Source organism: Gorilla gorilla, chromosome 2, assembly GCF_029281585.2.
Source record: "Gorilla gorilla gorilla isolate KB3781 chromosome 2, NHGRI_mGorGor1-v2.1_pri, whole genome shotgun sequence".
In the NCBI taxonomy this organism is placed as follows: Eukaryota; Metazoa; Chordata; class Mammalia; order Primates; family Hominidae; genus Gorilla; species Gorilla gorilla.
The window spans coordinates 25080292-25101768 of record NC_086017.1 but is presented as its reverse complement, the minus strand read 5'-3'; the positions used below and the strand labels follow the sequence as shown (position 1 = coordinate 25101768).

Here is a 21477-nt window from a genome sequence, read left to right as displayed (position 1 = left end):
CTCTACCCGCCACCTCTTTTGCCGATGACCCTTCGTGGAATGCTCTACATTTCCACATTTCCAAGGGCTTCACAGTCACGGTGTCTAATGAAGGTCACTTATCACATTCATTTATGAGCAGGCTTTTTTTTTTTTTTTTTTTTTTTTTTTGAGACAGAGTCTCACTTTGTTGCCCAGGCTGGAGTGCAGTGGCACGATCTTGGCTTGCTGCAACCTCCACTTCCTGGATTCAAGTGATTCTCCTGCCTCAGTCTCCTGAGTAGCTGGGAGTACAGGCTCCCACAACCATGCCCAGCTAATTTTTGTATTTAGGTAGAGGCGGGGTTTCACCATGTTGGCCAAGCTGGTCTTGAACTCCTGGCCTCAAGTGATCCACCCGCCTTGGCCTTCCAAAGTGCTGGGATTACAGGTGTGTTACTGCGCCCAGCCCATAAGCTGCCTTTTAAAATTTTCTCCATGGAGCTCTTCCCATGAAAGCTGTTAGTGTCTGTAAGTCATGAAGGTATTTAACATTTTTTCTGTGTTGCATCTTATACCTCAAACCAAGCTCTGCTAGCATTTTCCTCTTTAGTACTATTACAAGCAGGGCCTCACTTCTTCCGCTGGCTGATTGGGTTTCTCTGCTGTGAGTGAATCACTGCATGACTTGTGCACACCACAGGACCTGAGAGCATAGAGCCCTATTCAAATAATGTATTAAATACCAGGGCCTGGGGCCTTTATTACGATGTGAAGGTAAAATGTTATCGGTTGTACCAAAGATCTCTAGGTGTCATCTTTCGTATGATGGTGAGAACCAGATAGCCAGCTCTCTCCGGGATTGTGAAATTGATTGGTTTCTGACTTTGGAAGTCCTGTGTTTTGTGATGACACTGAGAAGCAATGTCGCAGTTAAACTTTCCTCAGTTAGATAAGTGTGTAAACTCTTTGGTGCTTCCTGTCTTGGCCTGGCCTGCTGCCTGATACCCTCCTGCTTTGCAGAATCTTCCCTAGGAGACCTTCCCCCCCTAGGAGACCTTTTGACAGCATGGTGCTTCCTCAGTGCACCAGAGGGCACCAGAGGGAGAGATCTCTCTCTCTTCCCCTTCTTACAAGGGCACTGATCTCCTCGTGAGGGTCCCACCCTCAGGACCTCATCTAACCCTAATTACTTCCTGATAAGGTTTGGGTCTGTGCTCCCTCCCAAATCTCATGTCGAATTGTAATCAACGATGTTGGAGGTGGGGCTTGGTGGGAGATGATTTAATCATGGAGGCTGTTTCTCATGAATGGTTTAGCACCACCCCCCAAGTACTGTTGTTTCGACAAAGAGTTCTCATGAGATCTGGTTTAGAAGTGTGTAGCGACTGGGTGTGGTGGCTCACACCTGCAATCCTGTAATCCCAGCACTTTGGGAGGCCGAGGCAGGTAGATCATCTGAGGTCAGGAGTTTGAGACCAGCTTGGCCAACATGGCGAAACCCTGTCTCTACTAAAAATACAAAAATTATTATTGGTGTCTTAGCAGCTACTCTTGCCATGTATTGCTGGCGGGGAGACTGTCCAATGGTGGTGGCATGGACCTGTAGTCCCAGCTACTCAGGAGGCTGAGGCAGGAGAATTACTTGAACCCGGGAGGCAGAGGTTGCATTGAGCCAAGATCGCACCACTATACTCCAGCCTGGGCGATAGAGTGAGATTCAGTCTCAGACAACCAACCAACCAACAAAAAAAAAGTGTGTTACACTTTCCCCGCACCCAGGATCCAAGTCCAGGCACTTTGTGAGATGCCTTGCTCCCCCTTTGCCTTCTGCCATGATTGTAAGTATCCTGAGGCCTCCCCAGAAGCCGAGCAGATACCAGAATCAGGCTTCTTGTACAGCCTGCTGAACTGTGAGCCAGTTAAGCCTCTTTTCTTTATAAATTACGCAGCCTCAGGTATTTCTTTCTTTCTTTCTTTCTTTTTTTTTTTTGTTGAGATAGAGTGTTGCTCTGTCACCCAGGCTAGAGTGCAATGGTGTGATCTTAGCTCACTGCAACCTCCGCCTCCTGGGTTCAGGTGATTCTCCTGCCTCAGCCTCCCGAGTAGCTGGGACTATAGACTTCTGCCACCACACCCGGCTAATTTTTTTGTATTTTTAGTAGAGACGGTGTTTCACCATGTTGGGCAGGCTAGTCTTGAATTCCTGGCCTCAAGTGATCCACCTGCCTTGGCCTCCCCAAAGTGCTGGGATTCCAGGCGTGAGCCACCATGCCCGGCCCATAGGTATTTCTTTATAGCAGTACAAGAATGGACTAATATGGCTCCCAAAGGCCCCACTTCCTAATATAATCACATTAGGGATTAGGGCTTCAATATGTAAATTTGGGTGGGCACAAACATTCAGTCCATAACAGGAGCCTTCCTGGAAATCTCACTCAGTGTTCATTTACCTCTCATTAGCTGTCACTTACCAGAGGGACCAGTTGTAGTGAGGGCTGGGAAGTGAGGGTCTTTAGCTGAGATATTGCCTCCCATTGAGACCACAACGAATAGAGAGAATAGACAGTGGGGCATGACAGGTGCCCAGTGCTTACTTGAGTGAATGAACCGGTAAGTGCATGAATTATGGAGAGGTGGCATCTGGTTTCTGTGGGTTAAATGTGGAATGAGGCCTCACATTAGTTGTACCTGTGATATGGCAAGGCAAACATTTATCTGATGTCACTGTACAGGAGAAGGAATCTCGCAGAAACTTCAGACGCTTGTCCGGAATTTGACAGCGCATGTTCTTCTCAAAGGCAGCTTCACATGGGCTTCCTCTTTTCCTTTGTAGAGATCTGGTTCTCTTATTTGGAACTCATCAGATACATGGCAGAGGGTGTGAAGAGGTGCTGGGCCTGTGGTACAGCAGCCACCTTTCAGAAGGCCGTCAAGAGAGCATCTTTTCTTGCTTGAAGAAATAAGGGATTCATAACTGAAGCAGAGAGAACTGGGAGAAGAGAGTTTACCCTTAAATGTTGCTGAATTGAAATACTGAAAAATTCCTAAAAAAGCAAATACAAATCCCATTTTAGGATCCTGTGGGATTCATCCTGTCTCCTGGAGTTGGTGTGAAGCATATAGGTAGGAGAGGCCACCTATGGGTAGGGGGTGGAGTGGCTTTTAAGGTGACAGGTTCCCTCTGCTTCCTCTTGTTCCCAGCAGCTTGGCCTGCGGAGGCCCTGCAGGGCTGTCCTCACATGAAAGAACTAAGAATCACTAATGGGCCTGGAGGCACGAGGTGTGGGGCAGGGGTTGGGGGGTGAGTTGGTCAGCTCTAGGGAGGGTGGGCATCCTTGTTCTCCTTGTGTAGCTGAGGCACACCTGAGTGGAAGTGGGCGACTGGTCCCAGGGCCACATGGTGAGTCCACAGCAGGGGCAGGTCCCTGGGCCACTTTGGTTGAAGGTTTAGCCTGGCATTCATTCAAGGTCTTCACTCAAGTCCTTTTTAAAAATTTGATCTGAGGTATCATCAAATCTCCTACAGGCACTCTGTTTTGTAATATGTCTTTAGAGTCTCAAATCCTTCCTTCTGCCCCCCACCTCATCAGCCCATGTTTTCAAATCATTTGTGTCCTTAGTCCGTAGTTCAGGATCCTCCTCCTCTAAGAGGCCTTCCTTGGTTCTTTGTACTGGAAATAATTTCTCCTTCACATTCCCTGCCATACTTCCCTTCCTGCTGTGGCACTGTCACATACAGCGTTGTATTACAGACTTCTGAGTGTCCACTCCATGCTTGGTTCAGGTCTCCATCTGATTGTCATCGTCGCCTGGAGGGCTGGGTCTGGGTCTGGTATGCAGTACACAATCACAGAGTGCTCGGGAAAGCTGTTCTTTGCCTTGGGGGCTGGCGTGCTCTGAGTCTCTGATTTTTTTGTTCCCCCTTCTTTAACCTTCTTCACAAAGCGTCCTCAGCCTGTGGTTTCTGAAGACTTCCTCGAAGTCATGTAAGAATTGCTTGGGGAAGGGTGGGGTCCCTGTAGTTCCCCTCTTCCCGAGTCCCAGGGGCTGCCCTAGGGACGTCCTACCAGGGCTTATGTAACTGACCTGGGGATGTGGTTAACCGAGGGAGGGTGGTGGGACGAGGGAGGGTGGTGGGATGCTGCAGAGGCGGGTTTGTGGCTTCTGCCCTGCTGGGGAATTCAAGGTGAGCCTGTAGAGTGGTGACTGTGATGTTTCAGTGCTGATTTCTCATGCAGTCACACAGCTGCCATCACATGGCCCATCTTGGGGTAAAGGTATCTACTGTCCACAAGAAATAGAATTGGAATCACCTGTATAATTGTAAGTTTCCCTGTGGTCACAGTAAAAAAGGAAAGATGGGGAGAGATAAAATGGTGAAATTAATTTTTTTTTTTTTTTGAGACAGAATTTCGCTCTTGTCACCCAGGCTGGAGTGCAATGGCGTGATCTCGGCTCACTGCACCTCCACCTCCCAGGTTCAAACGATTCTTCTGCCTCAGCCTTCCGAGTAGCTGGGACTACAGGCGTATGCCACCACACCCGGCTAATTTTTGTATTTTTAGTAGAGATAGGGTTTCGCCATGTTGGCCAGACTGGTCTCAAACTCCTGACCTTGTGATCCACCTGCCTCAGCCTCCCAAAGTGCTGGGATTACAGGTTTGAGCCACTGTGCCCAGCCTCTGTGAATTTAATCTTTAAATTTTATTTATTTAAGAAGCAGGGTCTCATTGTGTTACCCAGGTTGGAGTGCAGCGGCATAATTGTATTTCACTGTAACCTCAAGCGGTCTCCTGCCTCAGGCTCCCAAGGAGTGGGGAATACAGCCATGTGCCACCATGCTCGGATAATTTTTTAATTTTTTCCAGAAGTGGGGTCTTGCTATGTTTCCCAGGCTGGTCTTGAATACCTGGCCTCAAGTGGTCCTCCTGCCTTGGCCCCCCAAAGTGCTGGAATAGAGGTGGGATCCATTGCACCCAACTGAAATTAATTTTAATAATATGTTTAATTTAATTTAATATATCCAAAATATTATTTCATCATATAATAAAAATTATTGAGATATTTAATATTCTTTTTTTGTACTAAGTCTTTAAGATTAGGGATGTCTTACATTCAATTGGGATTAATCACTTTTTTTTTTTTTTGAGATGGAGTCTCACTCTGTCACCCAGGCTGGAGTGCAGTGGTGCAATCTCGGCTCACTGCAGCCTCTGCCTCTTGAGTTCAAGTGATTCTTCTGCCTCAGCCTCCCAAGTAGCTGGGATTATAGGTGCCCACCACCATGCCTGGCTAATTTTTGTATTTTTAGTAGAGGTGGGGTTTCACCATGTTGACCAGACTGGTCTTTAATTCCTGACCTCAAGTGATCCGCCTGCCTCCCATAGTGCTGGGATTACAGGTGTGAGCCACTGCACCTGGCTGGGATTAATCACATTTTGAACAATCAGTAGACGCATGTAGTGGGGGCAGCTCTAGACATGGTGGTCAGCTACAGTTGGTGTTGGTTCTCCCACCTGATGCTCCTTGAAAGCAGGGACCATGTTGTGTTAATTAATTAGGTCCTTCTCTTTGCCTGCCTGGTGCCATACTTGGCCTGTCGCTGGTGTCAGTGGGTGTGAGTTGAGTGGGAGACTGTCTGGCAGAGTGACAGTGCTGGGCTGGAACCATACTGGCTGGAGTCTGGCACAGCTCTGCTTCTAGTCAGCTGTGTGATCTCAGGAAAGGCTGTGTCCTCTCAGCTAAGGTCCCCCTTCTATAGAGTGAAGTCTTTGGACCATGATCTCTGGGGGCCTTCCTGGTTCTGACTTGCCATGAGTTGAGCCACAGATCTGGGCAGGGAAGGTGACAGGCCTCGAGTGAGGCAGAGCTTCTGAGAAAGGCTGTGGGGTTGGCTGTACCTGTCCCACGATGGGCTGGTTTGCCATGTCAGATTCTGGCCAGGGGCTGATGTGTTTATCTCATCCATTGGGCCCAGAACTGTGGAAATTGTTCACTCACTGATTTGGTGCTCACTCCCCCATCAGGGGTCCATTGCCCTGTCTGGCATCTATGAGAACCTGTGGGTGCCAGGAGTGAAGAGGCAGAGATGAGCTTGTCCTGGTCCTTGGGATGCTTATTTTTTGAAAGGTAAAATGGACCATGGGGAGCCCCTGCCATTTTCTGAGGCCTCATGAGGATTCTTTCTCACACAGGCTCAGCTGGAAGCTCAGAAAGCCACGCAGGACTTCCAGAGGGCCACGGAGGTGCTCCGCGCCGCCAAGGAGACCATCTCCCTGGCCGAGCAGCGGCTGCTGGAGGATGACAAGCGGCAGTTCGACTCCGCCTGGCAGGAGATGCTGAATCACGCCACTCAGAGGGTATGAGTCATGGCCGGGTGTGCTGTGGGGGTGTGCACGTGCATGCGCGCTGGCTTCCCCTGAGCAGAGGTAACAGACTCGACTCCCAGGCACGTTGCCTGAAAACACTCTGAAAATCACAGGTTGTCATCTCCGTGTGGTCTCTTGGCTGCGCTTGGTACGAAGCCAGTGCTCCAGAATGAGTCACAGTGTCTCTCCGTGACAGCGAGAGCTGCTCCTTCCCTTATGTTGCTTGAGGTTTGTCTGGTTTGGGTCATCCCCAGGGGGTCTTGACTGGACTCAGGCTTCCAGAGGGATGAGGTTTTCCAGGGTTTGCTCCCATGGAACCCCAGCAATACTGGCTGGGTTTCGAATCTGTGATGGGGAGACCTTGATGAACAGCCCTAAATGGGGGCTGCACTTCGGGTACGTGCTGTCGGAGGAAGGCAGGGGTCGTGGCAGATTAGACCAGAATCAGGTGTGTACTTACGACAGGCCTTCTGGGCTGGGATTCAGGGAGTTGACAGGCACAGAGGAAGCGGACTGTGTGTGATCCTTACTCACAGCTTGGCTTGCTGGGTTTTATGTCATTATATTGGGTTCTTTACTGGCTCTCATGACCACCTCTCTGACTGCGTTACTCAGAGCCAGAAATGGTGTGCCTTAGTCTGTACAGGCCAAGACAAAATACTAAACAAAATACCATAAACAGGGTAGTTTGTAAACAATAGAAATTTATTTTTCACAGCTCTGGAGGATGAGAAGTGCATTGGTAGGTAGGACATTGGTAGATTCAGTGTCTCATGAGGGCCTGTTTCTTGGTTCACAGATGACCATCTTTTCCATGTCCTAACACGGTGGAAGGGGTACATGAGCTTCTAAGGTCACTAATCTCATTCATGATGGTTCCACCCTCATTACCTCATCCCTTCCCAAAGACCCTATCTCCAGATACCCTCACACTGGGGACCAGTTTCAACATAAGAATTTTGGGAGGACACAAATGTTCAGACCATAGCAGCTAGGGACAGTTCTTGGCTCAGCAGTACTTGGTTACCCCTGCCTAACTCTATCGGGTTTCTTAGAAGTCACGCAGAATGTTCTTGGATACCTCTTCCCCCTTCCAGGCTTGGCTCCTGGGCTGCCCAGGCTCATGTTCCTGGTATCCCCCCACACCAGCCTGGGTCCATTGTGCCCCTCTGCATTCTCTGTCTAGATTCCCAGTGCCTGGAAAACCAGTGTAGGGATGGTTTGCTGCAGGGTGGGTGGGTGAGCCGACCTGTGGTTTCAGCAGCTCCAGTAAGACCCTGGACGGAGCTGGTACAGGGTTGCAAGAGGTCTTGGTGACTCCTTGAGAAAGCCGTCTGGGGGACTGGATTAGAAAAGTCAGCAGGTTAATGCCAATAGGATTTCCCTTTTAAATGTCACCTGCCACAGTGGCTCAAGTCCTGGGGTATCTGATAATTAAAGATGGCCTTGTGCTTCCTTAAATAGAAAGCTTGGCATACAAATGACTTCAAGAGTCAAATCCGTGTTGACTTTATGCACCTCTCCCTGCAGCCTGAGACTCTCGGCTGAGCTTGGCTTTGTGTGGCCTAGCGCCTCCTGCCCCCTAGTGGGTGTGATGCTCACAGAGCTAGACATGGGCTAGAAACAACTTTTCTGGGTCATCTCGAGAAAAATGGAAGGGGTGGCTGGAAATCTTGGAAGTTCACAAGCCAAAGCCCGATAGATATGAAAAGGACAAAATGTAAGGTAGCTTCTTCCAAGAAATTAGCTGAAGGGCCACTTTTCCTTTTTGCCCTTCTTCCACCCCAGCTGGAGACCCATGTCAGCCTATAAGCAAGCATTTCAGAAGTCATTTAATCTGTTGTTTAAAGATAAACAAACCGTGCTTCTGCTTTGTGTATCTCTCATTTTTAAGTCCTAGGGCCCCAGCGGATAGTGGGTAGTCTCCCAAGGAGTGGCATCCCCAGACCTCCACACTGTATAACTCAGGGCACCGTTCATACCACAGACTTTGGGAATAGTGCTTTTTGGAGTTGTGCAGTGCAAGACCTGTGGGGCTATACAAGATGGCCCTGTACTCCTGAGGTCATGAGGGCTTCATAGGGTCCTGGGAGGGCCAGCTGATATGTGCCTTCTCTGTGGCCACTGAAGGGAAGGGCCCATTTGGTTTTCTTGGGCTTGGGGGCAACTTCTGCAGATTGGCAGGTGTTCCGGGTCACATGCCAGGATTTCCACCTTTGAGCTGATATTCCTCTTCCCAGATCCCTTCACAGTTGCATAGGCTGGAAATGCCCCTCATTGAACAGATGAGTTAAAAACAGACACCAGCAAGAGACAAAAGCCTGTGGCAAAGCTTTCCCCCATCACGTCCCTGTGCCACTCAGAATTTCAGCGTGCAGAGGAGGCTCTCTGAATGTAATGGATGATGCAGAACATAATTCTTTCTCCAGGACACACACTTGCATGGTTGGCTTTGAAACAGTGTCGAGTAACTGGGAACTCTCTGGACTTAGCGTTTCCCCCAGTGGTGCTCATGTTGACCCCTCCTAGAGCCTCACGGGCCTGGCATGCTCAGCCAGCTGAAAGCTGTGTGATCAAAGGGCTAGAGAATGTCTCCTCCCTTGTCTGCCTTCTGGGTACTCTAGGATGCTTGTTTCTTTAGAACAAGGGAGCTTCATCTCACCCTCTTCTTCCAAAGTATTACTTAAGGGTCTAATAAAAGAAAATTCCGTGCTCAGAAAGGCCCAGGGCTGTCTTGAAGAAATGGCAGTGGCTTGGACTACACGATCCCTCCAGGCACAGCGGGACACTGGGGTTCCCACGTAACGTGCCCGAGATTATCTATGCGGCCCCTCACACTTCCTGTGGTGACATCAGGCAGCCACACTTGGAGCCATGGCTGAAGCCGATATACTAGGAGGTGGCAGGAGCCCTGGTGTGCTCTGTTAGGCCACATGCAGTGGCACAGACAGGGACAAAGGATCAGTTTTCTGCTCAGTGCTCGGTTTGATGAGGACTCTGGAAAATACAAGTAGCTTGTAGCAGAGCTGCCAACCTTGTAGTTGAGCAGCATTCCTTGGGGCACAGGGCCTGGGGTCCCTGCTGCGCTCCAGCTGGGGAGCTTGGGCAGCATAGGGCCCCTTCAGCCTCAGCTGTTTTGGCACTGAAGTAGCCTTTATGGGAAGGTGATAGCTTTTCATCCTCTGAGAGAGGGGGGCTGGCATCCTGGGAGGGAGAAATTGGCTTTTCTGATGTCTGCTGAAAGAGCTCAGACAGAGGAAGAGGGAAATGTGACTTGGAAATGAGAGGCACGAACTGTTTCTGAACTAGCCCCAGGTGGCTGCTGGAGAGGACACGACGCAGGGCCAGCCCTTCTCCTGGTTCACAGTGGATATGAGCCTGGGATGGCAGGCGAGGAGCTGCTCACGACAGCCTCCCTGACGTTGGTGGGTGTGAACTGCCTCCCTTCCACACAGTGGGAAGAAGCGCCTTCTTAGGTCTCATTGCCCAAGGACGCAGTAAGAATCAGGAAACAGTCTGAAACAGTCAGAATGGAGGTTCTCAGCAGACAGTGAGATTGCCTCCCTGGGCAAAGAGGCCCCTGACCGCCCCTCTGTGATGTTGGAAGAGATGTTGGGAGTGTAACTGAGGGTGCAAAGGCCCTGGAGATTGGAGAGTCGAGAAAGCTGTAACAGGAGGCTGAGGAGCTGTGCCTGGTGGATGTCTACTAAGCCGATTGGGCCATTCTGCTGGTGTGGGACCCCGTGAAGAGGCTGGCCAAGCCAGACTGAAACACCCATTCAGTGCCCAGTGGTGCCCATGTGGGAAGGTGCCGGGTGTTTGCTATTTTCTGTGGGCTGATATGAGCAGGGTCCGGGGCTGAGCAGTATCTCTGTGGTCCCTGGATCTTCAGCATCTCCGGGGTATGCTGCTCCGGAGTATGGGGTGCAGCTTGCCACACCTACCCCTGAGCTGCTCTCCTCCTTACTTATCCCACCACACCTGACCCACATCACTGCACACAGCTCATGCCTGATGCTAGGCTGTAGATAGAGGAGCTCCTTGATTACCTAGGAGACATAACCAAGGCGACATGCTTAGTGACCTTCTTCCTCAAGGCAGGAAGCTGAGTTGTGTGGAGGTCTCTTCCAGGAGCTGGAGGGTTTTTTGTGTGTGTGTGTGTGTGTGTGTGAGAGAGAGAGAGAGAGAGAGAGAGAGAGGGAGTCTTGCCCTGTTGCTCAGGCTGGAGTGCAGTGGCACGATCTTGGCTCATTGCAACCTCCACCTCCCAGGTTCAAGCTTTTCTCCTGCCTCAGCCTCCTGAGGAGCTGGGACTACAGGCACCAACCACCACACCCAGCTAATTTTTGTATTTTTAGTAGAGATGTGGTTTCACCATGTTGGCCAGGTTGGTCTTGAACTCCTGACCTCAAGTGATCTGCCCGCCTTGGCCTCCCAAAGTGCTGGGATTACAGGCATGAGCCCCATCGCACCTGGCTGCCCTGGAGGTTTTGTATATATATGAGAAGTGGGGAGATAGGGACAGGATGTGGTAGACGTGGCCTGGTGGGGCGAAGCAGGGGACAGTGATGTGCTGGCCACTTCTTCAGTTTTCACTGCCAGTACTGCCATGAGCTTGGAGCTTTCCAAGTGGTTTATTGTAGAAAGCCTGTGCTTCTGCTTGCAGCCTAGAGGCCAAGATAGAATGAGGGCCTGTGTGCAGATGGTGAGAATCCTGCTTCTTACAGGGGACTCTTTCTGTACAGGACCCTCAAATTACAGGTTCTACAAGTCTGTTGAAAATGCATTCTGACAGCTCCTTAAAGGTAAACCTTTAATTGGATCCTTTTGTAATAAAACAATCACCCCAACATGTTGTCTTTCATGAACCTGAAGGTTTGAGTTTTCATAAAGGTTATACCAGTAAATCCTTAAAGCTTAAGATTTACTGCTGTTTCCCCAAGTATCAAGCATGAGATATTTTTAGTGCATTTTGTTTCCTTGTGAAATGTCTGGTTTTGGAAGCAAAGGGAAAGGATTCTCTTAGCCCTTTGGTCTTGGTTGAGAAGTCATGTGAGCAAGCATGTCTCCTCGTGCCAGCTTAGCTCAGTTCTCTCCTATTTTTCTTCTCTGATTTTGTTGTTTTTCTGTTTTTAAAAATTATCTGAAGCACCGAAGCCTTTGTTAAAAGATATTTTTAAGAAGGTAAAAGCATAATTGGGATACAAATATAAAATTTTCTCATGTCAAATATTTTATTTCTCTCATTAAATAAGGAGGGATCTAACAGTGATGTTACAATTCTTGAATTCAAAAAATACAAACTCATAGAAAACCAAGAATGCCTCAATGAATTACCAACAGATACAAAATGGACTATTACAAGAGCAGTCAGTAATCCACTGCATCTGTGACACAGTTCATCTTCATTTCTCTGGAAAAAAAAAAACCATTTGTATTACTGTCAGTTTTCTACAACTTACAGGGTTGTAAAACAGCTTCAAGACAAAGTCAGAGATAGCCTGGAAGGGTGCCCTAGACAGGACACCCTGTAATTTTTAATGCCCATATAAAAGTCTTTCATAATTTTTCATGGTATCTTTAAAAATCCTTATCGTAAGTAATAAGTAAACTATCCTAGGGCTGATTGTGGCTGTTGACTGGAGGAGATGGTAGAACATTGGCAACCTGCCTCTGTGGCCTTCTCTTTTAACTGTGAACTAAAGACATGGTGGTACCTCCCTAAAATTGTTCTGCGGGGTCTGAGAGAGCTGACTAGTGACCATGAGCCCTCTGGGCTCCTCTTGGATGCTCCCCAGAGAATACAGAATTAGAGAATAACCCTTTAGCCTAACCTCTACTGTCTCTCCGGTTTATTTTATAACACTGAGTGGTAGGCAGAAGACAGGGAAAGAAATCGCAAGCTGCTTATGTGGCCTGAACTGCGGTTTGTTTCCCTCCTCTTTCTTCAAGGCAGGCCTTGTTCTGATGCTTTTCTGTAGGTAAACAAGGAGAGAATTAACATTGCCCATGTCTCTGGGACTGGGCCTGTGAGCTGCTTTTGTTTTTTGGCCATTGAGGGCCCTTGAGTATTGGTTTTGTAACTCATTTTTTTTCAACAGACTTAACAAAGTGTTCCCACCAGAATTTCCCACCAGAACTTTGACTTGTCTTCTGCTCACAAATGTTTGTGTACCTCAAAATCTGATGTGAATTACTGGGTTTTAATTTAATTGCTTAAATGTAAAGTTTGCCCTTTCTGGATCCTGAGTTCCTCTGTGCACAGCCAACTAGTTCAGAATATTTGGGAAAGGACCAAACAATGGAAGTCATGGCTGCTTTGCTGGCTTTGACTGCCATCATGCCTGGCACGATGCCTAGTTCTTGGTTTTGGTGGTCTCCCCATTAGGTTCCCCATCTCTTAGGTTCCCACGGCTGCTATTTGGCCATTTGCCTGCCCATCAGGCCCCTGCCCCAAGGTGTGAACGGGAGGAGCTCTAGGTGGCTACTTAGATCGAGGAACCTGAGAAGAAAGTGGACAGCTGTTGAATCAGAAAATAGTTCAAAATTTTCTGGTTTTTGTTTTTGCATTTTCTTTCTCGGTCATTGCCACAGCCAATTTAGCTATTTAATCTTTCCTCACAAGGCTTTTTCAAAATAGATCAATAGGAAAAGAAAACCACTGTTGGGAAGTTGGTTTATTCTTAGTCTGACCACTAATTTGCTCAAATATATATCTAGATATAGATATCTATATATACATATATATTTTGAGATGGAGTCTTGCTGTGCCGCCCAGGATGGAGTCCAGTGGCGTGATCTCGGCTTACTGCAACCTTCATCTCCTGGGTTCAGGTGATTCTCCTGCCTCAGCCTTTCAAGTAGCTGGGACTACAGGCGTGCGCCACCATGCCTGGCAAATTTTTGTATTTTTAGTAGAGACGGGGTTTTGCTATGTTGGCCAGGCTGGTCTCAAACTCCTGACCTTAGGCGATCCACCCACCTCAGCCTCCCAAAGGACTGTGATTACAGGTGTGAGCCACCGCGCCTGGCCCAAAGAGTATTTTTATTTTTGAGACAGCGTCTCACTCTGTCACCCAGGCTGGAGTGCAGTGGCACGATCTTGGCTCACTGCAACCTCTGCCTCCGGGTTCAAGTGATTCTCCTGCCTTAGCCTCCTGAGTAGCTGGGACTACAGGAGCACACCACGAGGCCCGGCTGATTTTTGTATTTTTAGTAGTGACGGGTTTCACCATGTTGGCTAGGATGGTCCCGATCTCCTGACCTCGTGATCCACCCAGCTTGGCCTCCCAAAGTGCTGGGATTACACACGTGTCACCACGCCCAGGCAAAGAATATTTTTTGAAAAATAATATAAGTAATATTCCAAGCATGGGCTGTTCTGGGCTGGACTGGGCTGAACTCTGCTGTCATTTTAAGGTCATGGAGGCGGAGCAGACCAAGACCAGGAGCGAGCTGGTGCATAAGGAGACGGCAGCCAGGTACAACGCCGCCATGGGCCGCATGCGACAGCTGGAGAAGAAACTCAAGAGAGCCATCAACAAGTCCAAGTAAGTCTGACAGGGCCTTCCCTGGGGCCATGTGGCTGTCCTAGTCTGCATCTTCTCAGCCTTTTGTATGTCACACACTCAAGGACCACCCTGAGTAGTCCTTTGATGTAGACCCTGGGGCCTCACCAGAGCCCCCCTGCTCAGGCTCTCTTTCCCCCTAATATTCTATGACCCCCAGAGGCAGAGGATGCTAAGGGGTGGGCTGCTCTAGATATGACTAAGTTAGGAAACACAGAAAAAGGAATTTCAAAGGCACATTATTAAATGGCCCATTGGCTGGGATTTGGTAAATTCACGCTGTACTCTGGGATCTGTGGTTGACAGTGTTGTCAAGGCCCTATCCCTCAATTTATCTGTCAGTGTAATAGGGATGAGTTGTGTTCACAATACATGTTTCCTGTGATCAAGAGCTGATAAAATGCTGTAAGACTGGCTTTAGTAGAGTTTTTTTTTTCTCCAATCTCTTCTCACTACAGCCCTGTATATTTATACAATATTGATAATGGTGGGCAGGCACAACTGTGTACCCTCTCTTGGGGACAAGCCCCCTGCTTCATTCCCAATTGCTAGGCCTCCTAGCAAAAGGAGGAGGACTTATGATGACCTAGACTTAACAGCCAAAGATAGACCCAGAGCAGGCTGTGCAGGGCTACTGAATGCCTGTTCTCCAGGTGTGGTCACAGCCCCAGCCAGGAGGGGCTGGGCAGTTGGAAGCTTGGCAGATGCCCAGTCCTCATGCAAGTGAGGGAAAGGTGACAATTCAGTGAGGAAGAGGATCTGCAAGGAAGAGTTTGGTCCTCCTAGGCTCTGTACTACCCCCCCAGTACCTTCACCCAGGCTTGACTTTTCTTTAGTTTCTGCTCACACTCTTCCAACATACATATGTACACATACGTGCAGAGGAACAGCATTTAACCATTTACTATTGCACTTAATTGACTAGTGTATTTTTGTTTTGGTTTGTTTTTTGGTGTGTCAGGGGCTGATCTCCTGAGAGCTAAGTAGTAGACGTGTATATGGCATTTTTCTGCAGGGGAGGCAGGAGGTGGCGAGGGTTGTTGTAGGACCTGTGCCTGCTCTGGGCAAGCCCAGGCATCATCCACATGCCAACACCCAAGGAGGCCGAGGAGCAGCCTTTGATGCTGCTTCCTTTGGTGTGAATATGGTGGGTCTTTTCTCAAAAGACCCCGAACTCCCACTGCACACACATCACATACTCATCCATTAACCTGTTTAAGAAAATAAATCTTGTGATTGCACTTTGCCAACCTTTTCAGACTCCGAGAAGAGTACAGGGATAGATCGTAGTCTTGGGTGGCTCCTGTCTGGCCAAAGGTTAAAATGTACATCTGTGCATTCCACAGAGTGGCTTCCAGGCCACCTCCATGCCCACCCTGCCTCTCCAGCCACACTCCCTTGCATGGATGCTCATGTTCCTTTTGCTGGGACATCTTCCCTGTGCCCTCCGATGCCCATTCACACACATACTCTTCACCTTGTGCTCCTTTTGGTCACACGAGAGAGCTTATACACCTCACTCTCCCCCCAGATTTCAGGATTTTCATACCCACCAATGGCAGTCCTGTGTCCTTGTCATCCATCTGGATCCTCAGGATGCAGGACTTGAGAGCTTCATGGAGGGTGAATGGCTCAAGAATAAAGCAGTGATCTACTCTTAATGTTCAGGCACCAAAGTTCCTAAAAAAGAGCCAAGCTCTTTCAGCTGACCCAGAACCAAGGGAACTGCTAGGATGCTGGCATTTCTTGGGCCCATTATGTGGCTGAGTCAGCCAACTAATAACTCCAGTCTTTGGACAAGGTTCGGGAGGACCAACCTGAGACCCCCTCCTAGTGGTGGCCTTGCTGTGCTGTGAGGGAGGAGTGGTGCTTCTCTCTCTTCCCCAGTTGACTTCAGTAGAGGAGGAGGTTTAAGCAGCCCCTTCTCCAGCCTCAGCTGCTCTTCATCCCTGGGGAGCCAACTTCATTAGGAGAGCAGATCCAGGCCACCCTTACTGCTGGGTATAACCTGTGAGGCTCTGAACAGCCTTCCCACAGAGGAGGAACATGAGCTAAGTTGCAGAGTCCCCAAGATATGTGTGTGTGGGTTCCCCGTGTCTTGAGATGGGCCTCCTGTTAATATAGCCCTGGGTGAGCCCAGTCGTTCCATCTGGTGTCTGTCAGTCTCCAGAGCTAGGAGCATCATTGACATGTCATGGCCTTGTTAAGAGTTTACTAAATATTGGAAGGACGACCTGGCCAGTGGTAGCTGATGCCTCTTGTTCATCTTGTGGAGTTGATTGTGGTCACTGTATTATATTACTCTGATGGCTTTCCTTCCTGTCTTCTGCAGGCCTTATTTTGAACTCAAGGCAAAGTACTATGTGCAGCTCGAGGTATGTGTAGCTTTGGGCTTCGTCACTGATGAGATTTTTCTGCACTCAAAGCTTCACTTTTCTGGGGTAGCAGAATATCACATGGGCCACTTGCTATAAGGGGAAAGTGGAGAGACAGGCTTTACTGAGTTTTCAGACCTCAAAATTGTCTCGGTTGGGTCTTCAGTGGTCTCTGAACCTCTGTAACTGCCATTCAGTCACTTTCTCTGTTGTACTAGGCCAGTGGTTCTCACAGCATGCTCTTAGGACCAGCAGCATCAGCATCACCTGGAGACCTGATAGACCAGGTCCCACTCTAGACCGACTGAATTAGAAACTCTTGAGTTTGGAGTCTAGTGAGCTGAGTCTTAACACCCAAGGGGATTTTGATGCAAGCTCAACTTTGAGAACCACTGTGCTGGGAACCAGATGTCTAGACTGTGGGACTTTGGTGTGTCTGATGCCCATTTTTGCTTCCCTGATGGGGTTTATTCCACCAGTGAGAGTTTTTGGATATTAGAGGTTGTCACCTGGATGGGATCTGGGGATGGTGGTGGCTGATTTTGTCTGGTGAATGAATAGCAGTTATAATGGTAATTAGGTCTTCAGTCATGTCTTGGAAAATTCCTTGAAGTGGAATGATGGGCAGAAAATGTACTTGAACCTGTCATTCAGAAAGCATCTTAAGGCTAGCAGGGTAGTCTTCACTTAGTCTCCTGTTCTCTTGATCAGCAACTGAAAAAGACCGTGGATGACCTGCAGGCCAAACTGACCCTGGCAAAAGGCGAGTACAAGATGGCCCTGAAGAACCTGGAGATGATCTCAGATGAGATCCACGAGCGGCGGCGCTCCAGTGCCATGGGGCCTCGGGGATGCGGTGTTGGTGCTGAGGGCAGCAGCACATCTGTGGAGGATCTGCCAGGGAGCAAACCTGAGCCTGATGCCATTTCTGGTAAGTCAGGGGCTCCACTGGGTATGTGGGGAGATATCAGACTGTGTGATTTGTTTCCCAAGGTCCTCACTTTCTCTGGCCATCAGTGAAAGGTCTCAGAGTTGGGCAGGCCTGAGGGCTATTTCTGGTGGGTTCCCATGTTTTATGGAACACTGTGTTCATTAAGAAGGTACTAAGTGTTCCTCAAAGTCAGGATTCTGTGGTCAAATAAATTGGGAAAATGTTACACCTTCACTCCTCTTTGAGAGTCAAAGTATACATTAGAACATTCAAGGCTGAGAAGTCCTGCAGGAAAGAAGAGCTGTAATCAGATTTGATTCAAATCTACCTTTACATCATTAGTAATGCATGATGTGGGCAAGGGCCTAACTTTGTATTTCAGTTTCTTCACCTGTAAAATGGGGAGTATGACGCTATCTACTGTATACTATCTGTTGTGTAGGGTGGTGGTTCAGATTACGTGAATCAACCCCTGACACCCAAGAAGCACTCAGCAAATGGTGGCTCTTACTGACATCTGACCATAGAGACCTCTTTTCCCAGGGCCACCCCCTGGAAAACTGATAGAAGTTTGACTTGGTTTCTGTCATGCTCATCAAGAAAACCCACCCAACGCTGTCTTTGCATACTTTTCTTTTCCTTACCTGTGCAATAATCCCTGTCGGCTCTTTCCCAAGCTCCTTCCTCAGGAGTTAATTCCTTCAACAAATATTTAAGTACTAGGTTCAAGGTAAAGGAAAAGGAAACTATCATTTGAACAACTACTATGTGTGAGGTACTTTAATATATACATCATCTCAAACGCTGCATGGAGAGGATCATGAAGCTTACAGAGGTAAAGTAACTTGACCAAGGTCACACAGCAAGTAGTGGAGTTAGGGATTCAATTCAGGTCTGAGCCCATTTTCTGTCCCCAACATTACAGTATTTATCATTTATAAGAAACCTTTATGGAATGCTACAAGGCTGTTTTTAAAGAGAAGAGGGGGAAAAATGGAGTAGGAAAGTTCTAATAAGGAGTGGGATTGTGGGCAGGCTGAGGGAAAACCGCTAAAGGCCAAAGAGGCTTTGAAACCATGGGAATAACATGTGTCTGGGCCTTGTTATTTTGGTCTACCAAATAATGTGGCTACAGAGCATTGTAAAGGATTTCTGTTCTTTTGTAGCAAATGGTGATGTGGGTAGCCTTTGAGTGTGTTCTTTATGAGATCAGAAGTTACCTGGAGATAACAAAGGTCCCAACAGATATTCCATGCTGGCCTGTTTCTTCTAGCAGCTCTTGCTTCTATTGCCCTAAGAAAGAAGCCTGAGTCCAGCTGGCTTTGTTTGGGATATGTTACAGAGGACTAGAACCTCTTCCTGTGCACATGAGGATTTGGGGGACTGAGGTGGAGTAAAGGTCCTAATTTGTGGCTGAATTAATCTTCCATTTTTAGGTGGTGTCTGGTGACACTGATTTCTTGGCAGGGTTATAAGGTTATTGGAAGGGCGCTTAATATCCATGGGATCCTGCTGCCAGCTGCTTCCCTTCCAGCTGCTTTAGAGGCTGGTCATTCAGGCTTGGGAAGTCACATTCCTTCATTAGACACTCACAGAGGTAGAGATCCTTTAGTCCCCATGCTGTGTCTAGCTGCCTGCCAGCAGCAAGCACTTGTGGTGTTTGAGGAGGTGACAGAACCCATGTGACTGGTGTTCTCTCTCAACTTAGTGGCCTCGGAGGCCTTTGAAGATGACAGCTGTAGCAACTTTGTGTCTGAAGATGACTCGGAAACCCAGTCTGTGTCCAGCTTTAGTTCAGGACCAACAAGCCCGTCTGAGATGCCTGACCAGTTCCCTGCGGTTGTGAGGCCTGGCAGCCTGGATCTGCCCAGCCCTGTGTCCCTGTCAGAGTTTGGGATGATGTTCCCAGTGTTGGGCCCTCGAAGTGAATGCAGCGGGGCCTCCTCCCCTGAATGTGAAGTAGAACGAGGTGAGTAGCAGCCTTCTCACCCTGTCCCAGACGCCACACTGCCTCTGTAGCCTGACTGTTGTGTCATTCCATACCTCTGCCAGGTCTCAGGGCCCCCATGCTGCATTACCAGGTCTCTGTGGTCGTGCTGTCAGTATTGATCACTGAGGTTGTTTCCAAGTGCTGTTCTGGGGGGCTCCTGGCTCCACTCAGCTTCTATAAAGTAGAGCTTAGGTCCTATGTCTCACATCAGAACAGTCTCCTTGGCAAACACATAGTAGAGAGGTTTGTTTCTCAACTATAAAGTGAATATGGCAAATTTCATCTCTATAGCTAAGGAATATATAAAACATCACAAGGAATAAAAGCAGTAAATGATTATGTACTGAGAACCTCTCTGATAGGCACGGTAGGTAACAGTGGGAGTTCTACAGGGCTGAGTTAGCTGACTGGTTTGAGCTCAAGTGACTTTGTCAATACTCACTTTTGATAATCTTTGTATTTCTATAGGAGACAGGGCAGAATTGTCAGTACTCACTTTTGATAATCCTTGTATTTCTATAGGAGACAGGGCAGAAGGGGCAGAGAATAAAACAAGTGACAAAGCCAACAACAACCGGGGCCTCAGCAGTAGCAGTGGTGGCAGCAGTAAGAGCCAAAGCAGCACCTCCCCTGAGGGCCAGGCCTTGGAGAACCGGATGAAGCAGCTCTCCCTACAGTGCTCAAAGGGAAGAGATGGAATTATTGCTGACATAAAAATGGTGCAGATTGGCTGATTCATCCTGGGCCCTGGCCGATGTGCATATCAACATTTATACATGGAACTGGAGAACATTGTGCCAATAATCATTTAATATATGCCAAATCTTACACGTCTACTCTAAACTGCTCTAATGAAGTTTCAGTGACCTTGAGGGCTAAAGATTGTTCTTCTGGGTAAGAGCTCTTGGGCTGGTTTTTCAGAGCAGAGTTGTTGTGGGTAGACTGTGACCAGGTTCACAGCCTTTGTGGAACATTCCGTATAACGGCATTGTGGAAGCAATAACTAGTTCCTATGAAAGAACCAGAGCTGGGAAGATGGCTGGGAAGCCAGGCCAAAGTGGGGGCAACAGCTTGCTTCTCTTTCTCTTCTCACCCTCAGTTTGTATGGGAAAATGGAGATGTCCTCTCCACTTTATCCCACGATATCTAAATGAAAAAGAAAACCCACACACAAAGCAAAAACTCAAGTATTAAGAGCACATATTTTTGACCCAGTGGAGGCTTAAAAAAAAAAAAAAATCCAAGAACACAATTCATTTTCACCACCTCTGGTGTTCAGAGGGGGCTTTTAAAAAAGCGTGTATGCTGGGATACCCATTAAAACCATTTTCTAGAAGGCTACCATGAGCTGCACTTTTTGGGGTGGGAAAGGTGAATGCCAGTGGGGATGCGGGGGGATGAGGGTAGGAGGGACTTATAGAAGGGAATTTGTGGCTGTCGGGGGAGAAGGTTCTACAGCATAAGCCTTATCCTGCCAGCCAAGGGGATTTATTCTAAGAGAAGTGCATGTGAAGAATGGTTGCCACTGTTATTAGATTGACAAGATGTTAATTTCTCTGTAGGTTGTAACTTTAAAAATAAATGAAATTATTTAAGGGTTATGCTGCACTAGTATTCCTTAGAGGAAACTGTTCTTTAAAGTTAGGAAAGGGAGTAGGCAGGCATGTGTTGGCAAAGGCTGTTAATAGTAGTTAAGTGTTAAGACTGCTTTTCTTTAATGTTTTCATGGTAATGCATATTTAGAGCACTGTATTTTTGTCTTGTTAAGAAAATTTAGCATTTCTAAAAGAAAAAAGCAACCCTCTTTCAAACTGTTAATTCTGTCACAGCCTGTATATTTTAGTCATTTGTAAATCTCTTCATACAATAGTGACTTCTTTTTTGACTGATACAGTATCTTAATTACAAGGTTATTTTGTACTTGTCTTAATACACTAAGTGTAATAAAAACGGCTTGAGAAAAGTTTCTCTTTTCTGTGACTTCAAATAAGAACTCCCAGTATTGCCTAAATCTTCTAGGCAACCCTTTTTCCATAAGGAAGAGCATGGAGTGCTGTGATCACCAGTAATCATTTTCAATTAAGGTCATGAACAGTAATAATTTAAGCCTTGTTTACCAAGGTTTGAATTCTACTTTTGCTGTTGCTAAAGTTGTGGGCAATGAGGAGACACAGTGGCAGATAAAGACGAGGTGGTGACGCTGGAGGAGTGGGCCTCGGCTGCACACTGCAGTCTCCCAGGAAGCTTAAGTGTTGCTGTCAGTTCTCATCCCCAGAGAGAGAAT

The 21477-nt window shown here is 47.8% G+C and overlaps 1 protein-coding gene and 1 long non-coding RNA gene across 4 annotated transcripts in view; one reads left to right on the top strand and one right to left on the bottom strand.

Annotated features, from left to right (window-relative positions):
- The window catches only part of SH3BP5 (SH3 domain binding protein 5), a 78248-nt gene extending 57092 nt beyond the window's left edge, over nt 1-21156 (top strand). For 2 of the 3 annotated variants that reach the window (XM_055381093.2, XM_031009178.3), the window contains exons 4-9: nt 6156-6320; nt 13749-13879; nt 16230-16272; nt 16984-17203; nt 18912-19172; nt 19716-21156. In XM_055381093.2, coding sequence (XP_055237068.1) covers nt 6156-6320; nt 13749-13879; nt 16230-16272; nt 16984-17203; nt 18912-19172; nt 19716-19927 — 1032 coding nt within the window. In that variant the 3' untranslated portion in view covers nt 19928-21156. The remainder of the gene's footprint in view (nt 1-6155; nt 6321-13748; nt 13880-16229; nt 16273-16983; nt 17204-18911; nt 19173-19715) is intronic. The other variant, XM_031009179.3, reaches the window with a different exon arrangement.
- LOC109026318 (uncharacterized) lies at nt 11540-18913 on the bottom strand. The gene is made up of 3 exons (XR_002005322.4): nt 17848-18913; nt 15451-17488; nt 11540-11742 (listed from the first exon to the last, which is right to left on the bottom strand). It is a non-coding gene; the product is annotated as an uncharacterized lncRNA (long non-coding RNA).
- Nucleotides 21157-21477: the final 321 nt, after the last annotated feature.